The sequence below is a fragment of the Sceloporus occidentalis genome, unplaced genomic scaffold (assembly GCF_023333645.1).
Source record: "Sceloporus occidentalis isolate IW3139 unplaced genomic scaffold, rSceOcc1.0.p SCAF_1, whole genome shotgun sequence".
Classification (NCBI taxonomy): Eukaryota; Metazoa; Chordata; class Lepidosauria; order Squamata; family Phrynosomatidae; genus Sceloporus; species Sceloporus occidentalis.
Window position 1 is genome coordinate 193,352,302 of NW_028316981.1, and position 12,469 is coordinate 193,364,770.

At 39.4% G+C, this 12,469-nt stretch overlaps 1 protein-coding gene across 8 annotated transcripts in view; it reads left to right on the top strand.

Annotated features, from left to right (window-relative positions):
* IFT74 (intraflagellar transport 74) overlaps nucleotides 1-12,469 on the top strand; it is a 67,438-nt gene that overhangs the window by 26,241 nt on the left and 28,728 nt on the right. For all 8 annotated transcript variants that reach the window (XM_089488059.1, XM_089488044.1, XM_089488053.1 and 5 more), the window contains exons 9-13: nucleotides 1,557-1,695; nucleotides 2,894-2,956; nucleotides 4,592-4,735; nucleotides 7,353-7,393; nucleotides 8,386-8,465. In XM_089488059.1, coding sequence (XP_089344185.1) covers nucleotides 1,557-1,695; nucleotides 2,894-2,956; nucleotides 4,592-4,735; nucleotides 7,353-7,393; nucleotides 8,386-8,465 — 467 coding nt within the window. The remainder of the gene's footprint in view (nucleotides 1-1,556; nucleotides 1,696-2,893; nucleotides 2,957-4,591; nucleotides 4,736-7,352; nucleotides 7,394-8,385; nucleotides 8,466-12,469) is intronic.

Below are 12,469 nucleotides of genomic sequence, written 5' to 3' on the forward strand. Positions count from 1 at the left end.
GATCACCTCAGGTATAGCATTTCTATAAAACCTGGCCTACCTTCATAAGGTAGAAAGCATGTGCTTGACATCTGATCAAAGATCATCCCCCCACCCAAAAAAAAGTTTCAACAACTAACAGCTACTAAAACAGCACTAAGAACAGCTACTAAGAGCAGGATTTGAACAGTATGAGGAAATGCTGTTCTCTTATTCTGTGGGCACCGGGATTTTTCTCCTTCCAGTGTTCTGCACTGGTTTGCAGTCTTAAAGCTTCATTCTGTTTCTCAGCCATCTGAGAGGGCAAAATACAGAAGCTTCTGCGAAACAAAAATGTATAAAGTGTCTTCTAGTTATTTATGTCTGCACATGCTTGCCCTGTTCTCATAATCTGTTGTTGTATTTGGGATGGTGGTTAGAGTCACACCAGTTCCCCAATCCCTATCCTTAGTATAGAAATTCTGTTCAAACAGACATCTTGAAAAAGGCAGAGTACTTACAAAAGGAAAGAGAAAGGCTTACGCATGTGCATTTTATGTGTCCATAGGTTATATTCAGAAAATAATATTTGGTCTACACAATCACTTATCATGTGAATAGGTCTGTTGATTTGGATCAAAGAGTGTACTAATGTCATACTGTACTTTTAAATACAATTCTTTATTCTGTATTAATGATGGAATTTAGCTATACCTGATAAAGATTTGGCCAGTTGTGATTGCCATTTTAGTTTTAATGTGTAGGGTTTTTTTGACATGCTATAACCACCATTTTGTATTTCCCAACTATACCATCATTTTTGATGCAGCCATTATAACAAGTATATTTTTCTTAATCTTTTATATTGTGACTTGGCATTATGATAGTAAACTTAATGTATCAGTGGTGTGATTTTTGTGGTGGTGGTTCATTTCTGCCTTGAACACAATCTTTCAAATAATGGTAATGGTTGTTTTTTTCTTTTGGGAAGAAAGGTAAATATTTGATTCAAATTCACACTTCATTTCCTATAACTTCAGTTTGAAATCAGCTCACGGGTTACTATGATTCATCTTTGCCTAGAAAAGTACTTCTCCTTTTCTTTACCCCCACCCTGGGAATGTTGAGCTGACTTCCTTATTTCTCTTGTCTAAACAATCCTGGTGTTGCTGATATGGGTGAAAAGGTTGGCAGCAACAGTGGTGAGAGGGATGGAACATGTGGGTATATCTATATCCCTGTAGCACTTAATGCCAGTTATTACTTTACACATATAAACTGGCTGACTGACTGGTTTTTCTGTGAAGTCTCTCTGAAGCAGGTGAAATTGAACAAGTGCCAGAAAGTAGGCATTATGCCAGTTATTCAAGAATTTCATCAAAAACACTGTATTTTAAAAAGGATTGTTTTGATTCCATCTTCATTTTGTGTCTATATTTTATATGCTTTTTCTTACATTGTTCTGTTTTCTCTGTTTTGATTTCATTTGCTTTAAGTAGTTTAATAGGCCTGTCTGTCAAAATGATAACAGAGATTTGAATTTAAAACAATTGAAATATTGACTCAAGATTTACAAAATGTTTGTCATTGTGCTGCAGCAAAGAAAAGCTAATTCAGGCTGTGGAAGACGACATCCAGCAGGAAAAGCAGGCTGCAGAAAACATCATCAAAAATATGTCTGAAGAAGATCAAGTGAAATACATGGAGACAAAAGTGGCAAATGAAAAACTTATACAGGTGACCTATTTGACCGATATTGATGGTCTGAATTACATCTTGATATGACCAGCATGATTTAAGATTTGATGAAATGGAAAGGGACTCCTTCAGCAACCTAAATGCAACACAGTGACATTAAATCTGGAAAAAGAAATCACCTCATCTAACCATATCTAAACAGATTTTAGTTCCATTGAAAGTGACTTCGGCCTGAAACAGACAGGTCAAAAGGGATGCCGCCAGGCTGTGTTGAGAGCATAGCGTTTAGATGTTGCACACCCCGAACAGTCAGAGGCCGCCCCAATGCCGCTCTAAACAAAAAGAACCAGCCTGAAAAAGGGTGGAAAGAAATCACTACCTTTCAAAGGCTGGTTTGAAACAGCAGCGGTGGGTTGGATTGGAGCCATGCACATGTTGCTGCAGCGCTGGAGTAGCCCTGATCCACCCTTTTGGTTTGATCTGTTTTGCTCCTTTTACTCAAAAAAAGACTCTTTGGATCTTTTAATAGATATATCACTGCAAATCTTCATTTTATACAAAGTATAGTGTGCCCACGCTATAAGCAGGTGCACTATACACAGCTTCCAGCTTATGCGGAAGCCACGCAACAATTAAAGAAATGGATGTGCACCTGTGGCGTGTGCCCTGCCCCAAGCCACGAGCACGTGCTCCAATGTTTGCAATGGGATGCGAGCATACACAGATTTCCCCTTATAAGTCTAGAATTTTTAGTCAAAAAATTGATCCCCAAAAACTGAGTCGACCTATACAAGGGTCAAGTTAGGTATTGTACTTTAAGTCTTATTTTAAAAAAAGGAATCATACCCTGGTGAAAGGCAAGAATATAATGTGTCCTGGAAGCACTGACCACCCCTCCTCTAGTTTCTCATCCATACAGCCTTTGGCGTAAGCACAGTTAGGCCTGCTGGAATTCTGTATGTTCTTTGGCACCGTTTTCCTTTGCTTCAACCTTTAGATCTTTTGTTACATGCCCCTAAATTTTACCCTCTACTTATCCATCCAAAATCCATGATTTTGACCCCCCAAACCTGACCTTACTTTATACATGAGGTCAACTTATAGTCGAATATATACGATAATTACAAACCATGTGGGCTTTTGAAACAGGAGCAGTACTGCACTTAATCGGTTTTGTTTTGTTTTTGCGTGTGATAGCCCCAATTAATATTGCATATCAATGTTACTTATTTTGTAGGAATTATCTGCTTTACAGCAAGAGATGGATGCTTTGGATATCAAAGAACAAGCTTTAGATGCAGTATGTATGGCAGTAAATTCTTATGTTCTCAATTTGAATATAAAATGTGTAAAAATGGAGAGAGTGTTGGAATCTGATGATGGGTAAAAGGCTGACTTGAATATTTTTGCTCTACATTTTTTTAAATATGGCTAAAATCCCATGTTATCATCATTTTATTTTATTTTGCTGGACAATGAGTATCAATTAATGACTGCCATTATTAACCAAGATGAGTAGTTGGGTAAGTGTGGCAGCAAATCACATCACCAGATTTCAGCAGCAAGCTAATAAAAACTGAAATTATTAAAAGGGAGCAGTGTGCTTTGACACCTTATATCAGCAACAGTGTGGAGTGTAGCCTGTAGTAGGTTGAGAGGAGGGTCACAAGTAGCCCCAAACTCCATCAAATCCACTCCTGCTAAAATAGTAAGTAGATAATTAATACATTGCAATAATTCATGGTTGTTCCATACTTTGGCTCAGTCATTAATTGGAATGGAGACTACAGTCAAGAAACAGCAAGAAAACTTATGAGCATATTTTCTAGAGGTTTGCTGTGGTCGAAACAGATTCTTTTTTCTTAATGATGCTGAAAAACTCTTTGGAATAAACAAAGTTTTGGATAGTCTGTAGAACCCCTCTCTACACTTTTCCACATCCTCAGAGTAAATTACAGAATATGTAGACATTTAAAAGCTTTAATAGCTTGTAATTTATCTCACTTCTCCCTTTCATACATGAAAAGGGAAGTTATTTTGATATTTGGTTTATTATTGTTTAGTTTTAATGCATGATCATTTGTAGTTGTTACAATCCCAATTAGTTTAACCAAGGATGAAGAATCTCAGATCCATGAATCAGATATGGCCCCCATGACCTTCCCAAATAGGGCTGCCATTTGTTGGTTATTGGCGGGACAATCCTGGATTGGAGGGTCTAAAAAATGTCCTGTCCCAGCTGGGCATTTTTGACCCTCCAGTCCCAGATTCCTGCCTTGCTCCAGTTCACATTTTGTCAGTCTCCAGCCTACTGGAGAAAATGTGGCTGGAAAAAGGCAGAAAGTCTCCTCCTTCAAGATGGACTCTCGGTCCATGGTCCTCTGCTTGCCTCCTTCTCAGAAAACCCAGCGTGGCCGACTAGGCCTCCCCAGGGCTGGAGGCGGCAGCGCTGCACTCGGGGCCCCAGCCTGTTCTTCTTCTCTCTATTACCCCTGTGGCGCAACCATGCTTGTAGAATAGATTTCTATTGTAATAACTGAGATATTCTGTCTCTCTCACATACACCCCCCAGCTAGCTCAGCATAGCAGGATATATATCTAGGTAAACTATAGTAAATCCTACCCACTGCTAACCTCTGCATAGGTAGAGAATATTCATGCACATGTAAATAAATAAGTATCTCTTAATGTTTGAGGATGGATAAGTACATATATAAGAAAAGATTTGTGAAGTGACCCTACCAATTTTAGCTTTGACCTCTGCTTCCATTTTGCTGTGGTTCCTCATATTTTTTGCACCTTCCTCCCACTGCAGACACTTGTTCCTTTTCCCAAAAGTTAGCCACAAATAGGGACCCAAAAAGGTTCAGTTTGGATAACTAATGAAACATTTTGTACATATAAAATGTTCATTATCCACTACTTGTCTCTTCAGGAAATAGCCTATTCCCAGGTTAAACAAGAAGCTCTACAACTGTATGAAAAGCTTCGTGGTCTCGAGGAACATCGGAATCAAATGATTTTAGAAGAAAAAAATATGGGCTCTCCCCAAGAAGAGAGAGAGAGATTGCTAAAACAGGTAGGAGAACAAGCTGATATTAGTGAAGTGGAGCTTTCCCCTATGCAATTATTAAAGGATGATTTGAAAAAACTGAAAATAGAGATCTTCAAGGCCCCTTCCCACTTTATGATTCTGAGTTACACTAGATCTGTGCTTTGTCATGGCAAAGTGAAAAGGGCAGTTGCTGATGTAGGGACAGTTATTTCTTCCCTTCACCCTCTCAGGGAAGTAGAATTCAAAGATATAGCTGTGTTAGTCTGTAGAATCAATATGCAAAGAGATCTTGTAGCACCTTTGAGACTAAGTGAAAAAAAAGAAGTTGGCAGCATGAGGAAGTAGACTTACATCTACGAAAGCTCATGCTGCCAACTTCTTTCTTTCAGTTCGTCTCAAAAGTACCTCTCATTGATATCAGTGCATAGAAGTCACTCTAGATGAGCTGAATGACTAAATGCAAGATTATTTCAAAATATGTATGAAGAGGGAGATGATTCCTTATTGCTAAATCTTCATTGCTAACCTTAAAATGGTCCACCCCAGTTGGCTTATGGATCCAGTCTGATTCCTGATGGCTCTTGGGGAGGTTTTTACTAATTTGGCAGGTGGTTCTTGACTGATCTCTAGGGTGGGGAAATGGCCAAGGTGGTTTATAGCCCCAAGAGAGGAAAATCCAGGCCACTCTACACCTTGCTGCAAACAACTTGCCTGGCACTTTGCAGATAAAATTGCTTGAATATTTGACTTGGGTACTATAACTGATACAGACCAGGGCATGTAACTTTGGCCCATGTTTATCCATTGATAATGCATACTTTTCAATTTGAGCAATGTGGACAGGATTACTGAAGAGATGAGAGCCACTACATGTGTGTTAGATCCTTGCCCTTCCTGGCTTAACAGAGCCAGAGAAGGACTGGCTGAGTAGGTACAGGGAGAAGTCAGTGCCTCATTAAAAAAAAGAAGAAGAAGCCAGAGTTCCAGCTTGTTTGATAAGGGCTGTTATAAGACCATTACTAAATAAGCCCTCCCTGGATTCCATCACTTGGGGTAATTATCATCCAGTCTCTAACATTCCATTTTTAGGCAAGGTTCTGGAGCATGTGGTGGCCTTCCAACTCCAGGGATTTCTGAATGAGACAGATTATTTAGCTGTTTCATTCTGGTTTGAGGCCCAGATATGGGACAGAGAAAACTTTGGTTGCCTTGCTAGATGACCTACATCAAGAACTAGATGTGTGTGTGTGTGTCCATATTTGTTCTGCTGGACCTCTCTGCAGTTTTTGATACCATCAGCCTTGGTATCCTTCTGGGCTACCTTGCTGGGATGGCACTTGGGGGCACTGTTTTACAATGATTTTGTTCCTTCTTGAAGGCACCAACCCAGAAGATGGTGCCGGGGGACTCCTGTTCAACTTCTTGGCCATTGGGCAGTGGGGTCCCTCAGGGTTCAGTTCTGTTCCTCATGCTATTTAACGTACACATGAAACTGCTCATAGAGGTTGTCTGGATGACACCCAACTCTATTAATAATTTCCACCACAATCCACGGAAGCTATTTCTGTCATAAACTGCTGCCTATCATCAGTAATGGATTGGATGAGGGTAAACAAATTGAAATTTAATCCCAACAATGGGGGTGCTTCTTATCAGCTGAAAGGCACTACAGGGAGTAGAGATTTGGCCTGTGCTGGAGGGGCTTACTCTCCCTCTAAAGACACAGGTTCACAGCCTGGGTATAAGGTCGGCCCTCCACATTCACAGTTGTTAGGGGCACAGAACCCCCACAAAAGTGTGGGGGGGGACAGTGCCTGGGGCTTAATGCAGATCAAAATGACCCACCATTTGCATGGCAAACTGTGACAGATCAGACAGCTCTTTGAACCCCTTTCCATACTTTGCCATTGCCACTACTGAGAAGACCCCCATAGATGCATCTGACATGGAAATGGGGTGCCTGGCTGCAACCACATAGTCAAGTACCCATTTCCACATCAGATGCAGTGACAGGGGCCTCCTTACTAGCAATAAGGGGTGTGTGGCAGTAGCAGCTCCATGGCATGGGGACAGGTAGGCGTGTAAATACCCACCCAGCCCCATGCCAGCCCTTTGTCAAAACTGATCCTGCTTCACTTCCAAGATCAGATGGGAGTTGAAGCTTTTAGGATACTATAGTAATAATATTAATCATAGTATGAAAGTGGCACTGATCTACTCTATTTCTAGTGAAATCTCTGTTCTTCGTTTCATTACCTTATGACCTTATATCTACACAGGGGATACGGTCCCAACACAAAACCACAGATAATAATAAACTCTGTTGATATAAATAAACGGCTTCTGGCAGAAGTTGACGATACAGTTGCACTGGAGGACTTAGAGATTCTAGAGTACACCTCTCTAAGCATTTCTAGGTCCTCCAGGTTGATTATGGTCAACTGTTGCCAAAAGCATACCATAGAATTGTACTGCTGGTTAGAAAATGCTTACAGAGAACATATTTTTTTCAGCTGCAGGGATGTGAAACTGGTACTGTTCCCGTGGATACGGGGGTTGCAGTGAAATGATACAGTATATAGAATTTTGCAAAGGCCAGAACTCTTTAGTTTATTGTAACTTAATTGCTTTTTTTTTTAAGGTGAAAGAAGACAATCAAGAAATAGCAAGCATGGAGAGACAGTAAGTGTTTTCCTCTGTTCTCTTTGATGCTGCCCAAGTGCTGTGTGGATTAATGCAATTTTACAAACTATTTCTGAAAAACTGATGATGTACTTTAATCAGCTTGTGTAACACACCTAATACAGTGCACCCGCTCCATACGCAGGTGCACCATATGCAGCTTCTGGTTTACGCAGAAGTTGTGCTGCAATTCAGTGAATGGCATGTGTGTCATGGTGCGCACGCACCGCACCACCATAACCATGAGCCCCATTCTATTGAATGGGGCTCGAGCTTACGCAGAATTTGCCTTACGTGGGAGAGTCCGGAACGGATCCCCCGCATAAGGAAAGGCTCCACTGTAGATTGCCTCCTAAAACATTCCAGCTTATTATATGTGTAAATACAATTAGAATTGGGATATCTGATGACTTGAACTATTACTGAATGTAATGTAAACTCCAAAGATTATCATTGACTGCTCAAGTTCTTCCAGGTTTGAGTCCTATTGACTGTCACTTGGCTATTTGTTTCACTACAGTGGATGATAAGTTAGAGGTGATAATAGGTCATTGGATGGGTCTTTGTAAATGAGTTTCTTTCTGATTTCAGTAGTTCAGGGGAATAAAAAAAGAAATATCTTTGCATGTATAACAGAGTACATATCATTTGTAAATGTCATCTAGATTACTTTTTAAAATATGTTACTTATTTGGCTCTCTTATGTAGAAGTATAATTAAAGGAAACATCCAGTCATCTTAACAACCAGCAGGGGGACCCGTTCGTTAACATAAGCAAAACTAAGATTACTCTCCACCACAAAAATGTAGCATATATAATTACAACTATGTAAAATCAGTTTTATAATACTGATGAACTAATATATGTAAACTTTAATGTTGCATTAATTAAATCATGTATCTATTTCACATTCTTGTTTTATTATTTTATAGAAAAACTGCTAAAACTATATAATGTAAGTTTTGTTCATCCACTTTTTGCATTCTTTTAGGCTGACAGAGATAAAAGAAAAGATTGATCAACTTAATGAAGGAATACGTCAGGTTGACATGGATTTGGAAGAGCAGCAAGGTAGAATAGAGATACTTTTGAAGCTTGATTTCTCAACCTTCTTTAATTGCCCCTCCCTGAACTGGCTCTGATTCAGAAGTAGATTGTAATATTTTAAAAATTCTTTTAGCATCTATTATGCTGGCTATTTGCCATAATAAATGAACTGATTGATTGATTGATTGATTGATTAGCATCTATGCACTGAGGCTAGAGATCAAGATGTGTTAACTTTTTAAAAAAAGTATCTTATGTTGCCAGAGTATTCTTTTCTTATCTTGGAGACCTAAAGAAGGGTGAAAAAATAATGAAGATAAAATGATAGATGTCTCTCCTAGACAGTGTGCACTTTGTACCAAAATAGGCAGTTCTTCACCAAGGCTGGCCTTGTAGAAGTTCAAATTCTGTGATCAAAATAATTACTAATTGAAAAATAAATATATATTTAATATAAACATATATTATGTATATATTTAATACAAATATACAGTGCACCCATACCATACACGGGCACACTATAGCGGCTTTCAGCTTACGCTGAAGCTACACAGCAAAAAGCTGAATGGTGCGCACCCGTGGCGTGCGTGCACTGCCGTGCACCCAAGCCCCATTATATTAAATGGGGCTCGAGCATAGGCAGTTTTCGCCTTCTGCCAGGGGGCCCAGAACAGATCCCCCTCATAAGGCAAGGGTCCACTGTATATTATTTCTGAGATCTAAATGGTCACTGACTTGGAAATATGTATGGAGGAAGACTCCAGTACAATGATTCCCGAAGTGGGTGGTACCCCTACCCATGAAGGGCAGTGGAAAAATCCAGGGTGGTGAAACGGATTTGCCCTTGTGGTAGATGGAGAGTCAGTTTGTCATGTCCTACTTTATTACTCTTTTTATAAAGATATCAGAGCCTCACTTATAACTCCTCTTATTCAAAGATTCCCAGGTAGACAAGACAAATTCTATGTAGAATATCTTCTCTCAGATCTAAATGAGCAGATAACTGCCCAAGTTGCTAGATTCTGTGCAGCTGCTATCTATTGTCATAGAGATGTAGTAAAATAATGTTGTTAATATTTGGTTATTTGTTTCCCCACAATTTCCTCTTTTAAAGGATGAAGTGGTATATTATACCCAGTCGACTGTCTTGTAATATGTATATTTGTTTTTTTTAATATGCTGGCAATTTGCCGTAATAAATGAATGCACATAGAATTCCATGCCACTCTGCACTGAGAAAGTCAGGTTCAGTTCTTCTTGCTGTCTCATTAGATGCGGACAACCATGTAAAGAAAATCTCCTGCTGCTTCTGATCACTTATCACAGATAACAGGCATTTCCTGCTGCCCATCGCTCTATTGAGGGTAAGAATTTGGTGAAGTGGAATCTTGCTGTTATCTCCAGTAAGTGCTCAGAAGAAGAAGAAAAACGATGTGATTCCCCATTCTCCACTTTATTTTCTAGTTGTGAAAGGTACTCAGAATATGAGAAAATCTTCCCTGCCCTAAGAAATGGTACTTCAGTTTTAGAGAGTCAAAGAGTGTAACCGCACTGCAGAAATAAAGCAGTTTGACACCACTTTAACTGCCTTAATTTTATCCTCTGGAATCCTAGGATTTATAGTTGGGTGAGTTACCAGACCTCACTGTCTCACCAAACTGCAAGTCCCAGGATTAAACTGACAGTGAAAGTGTTGTCAAACTTTTTTTATTTCTGCATTGTGGAACAGTTAAGGGAGCCATACCTGGACTCTCCACAGTCCAGGTCAAGATTGCACATCAGCCTAACCACAAGTGTGATGTATCTGTCCTCTGGCGTAGAATCTACACATGGGTATGATAAGATGTTTTCACTGAATTATCCAAAGGGAGTGTTGCCTAGGCTTATTTTCATAAGGAACACAAATTGTGTTTTTCTTTCCGAAATCACTACTTTCTGAAATCACTACTGTAACGGTTCTGTCATTTCTGCTTTTATCTGTTTTTCTTTTCACCTTGCACATGTATTTTTTTCTGTCATTTGGATGACTATAGATGATAAGATATTGCTTGTTTTGTTGTTTACAGCATAGCAACAAAAGCTTAGCAGCTTTCACATTAGTCTGTTCTGTTTCTTACAATGACAGTGTTAATTTCTGTTATTTGGTAGCAATGAAATGAAGAGATAAGTACTTCTCTCTTCTCAAGTAGTTTTGGCTGATACTCCTGATAGTTCTCCTATATGGAAGCAGTGACTATTTTCAGAAATCACTTCTCCAAAATCATTTGCAGTTTGGTTGTTTCTATTCCACCAAGTGTGTGTATTGTTTTCAGAATTTTCCTAGCTTCCTTACAACAGATTTTTTTTTTTGATAATCATAGTTTTTACCTAATAATGCAGAATAATAAGCAAGCTGGTAAAAGTACACATTTCTATGAATTCTTTGGGTCATATGAGTACTTCAGTAACCACACGTCCACTAAATATTTTATAGAATATTAAGGGAAACTTCAGAATGTTATGAGCTTTGTTTGTTTGTCAGAAGTACAACTAATACCGCATGCACAGTAGGGCCTTACGTTAATATTTCTCAAACAGCAATGCCTCATAAGGCATAGCAAACTGTTCTTTAAACTGAAAAGAGTTTCATAAACAAATTTTCATATGACACAGGACAAAAGGGCCCAAATACTCTGAAAACACCAAATTCCATCTCATCCTGGAAACTAAATGAGGTAAGCCCTGGTTAGTACTTAGATGGTAAACCACCAATGAATACCAGGTGCTGTGGGCTATTTTTCAGAGATAGGTAACGGCAAACAGCCTCCTGGTATATCTTGCCTAAGAAAACGTTATGAAATCTATGGGGTTGCCATAAGTCCACAAGCAATTTGAAGGCACATACGCAAGGGACAGGAGCCTGCTTTTCCTTTCTTTCTTGCAATATCTGTGTATTTTGCAACAGGTGTTTCTCAAATACAGTTCACTATTTTCTAAAAAAGAAATTGCACCTATGGGTTAAATAATACATACTGGATAAAATAAAATTGTAGTTCTCATAACTCTTATTTAACAGATACAACTCCCTGTCACAAGATATGCTAGTCAGGCCTTTAAAAAAAGGATTAAACAAATCAGTGGAGGATAGGTCTATCAAGAGCTGTTAGCTATGTTGCTTAAATAGCGCCTCCATGTTAAAGGCAGTATGTATGTATGTATGTATGTATGTATGTATTATCTCACCCTTCTTTCAGCATGGGCAATTTCTAAAAACTAAATGCAAGAGAGAAGAACACAATTATGTTGTTTATTTTCATCCCTTTCTTAAGATTTCCCAGTGCAGAGTTTTGAAAATCTATTTTTTTGTGCTACCCAGAAACCACTGGCCATTATAGCTTTGGGAGCTATAGTCCAGAAAGTAACTTTTCCAGGCTCTGTCTTAGAGCTTCTGGCTGGCCTCTGTTGATAGTAGATTAGATCAGGGCAGACACAAGAGCTATGATGGCCTCTGGGAAAGTACAGTATGGTACCCTCCTTCCCTTTCCACAAAGAGAAGCCAGCTAGCAACCAACAAAGAAAAGTCCAATACTGGTGATGGAGAAGCAGACTCAGACCCTAGTCAGATAGTGAAAATAATCCAGGATGAATCCAGGTTGAATCTGTTGTTGTCCACATGCATACCGAATGCATCCGATTCAGTTTCCCCCCCAAAAATCCCACTTAATTAGATAATTGGAACTGGAGTTTTTTTTTGTTTTTTTCAAAAGATTTGCATTGTCAGTAGTGTGATTAATTATGTAAATAGACCTGGGATTGAACCCTACATGCCCGGCTACGTCTTTCTCCTCTGATGTGGGGAGAGGAGGACTCTCCCTCTTTCATTTCCCCCCTCCCTCCATCATCTCTTGGCAGTCGGTAGCTCCAAGGAGCAGTGGGAGACATTGCCGCTGCTGCCTCAAGACACTCAGCTGGGGACAGTTTCTCGCAGGGGTCGCTGACACCCTTGTTGGGGGGAGCACAGGGCTGGTGAGCATGTCTGAGTAACAGAA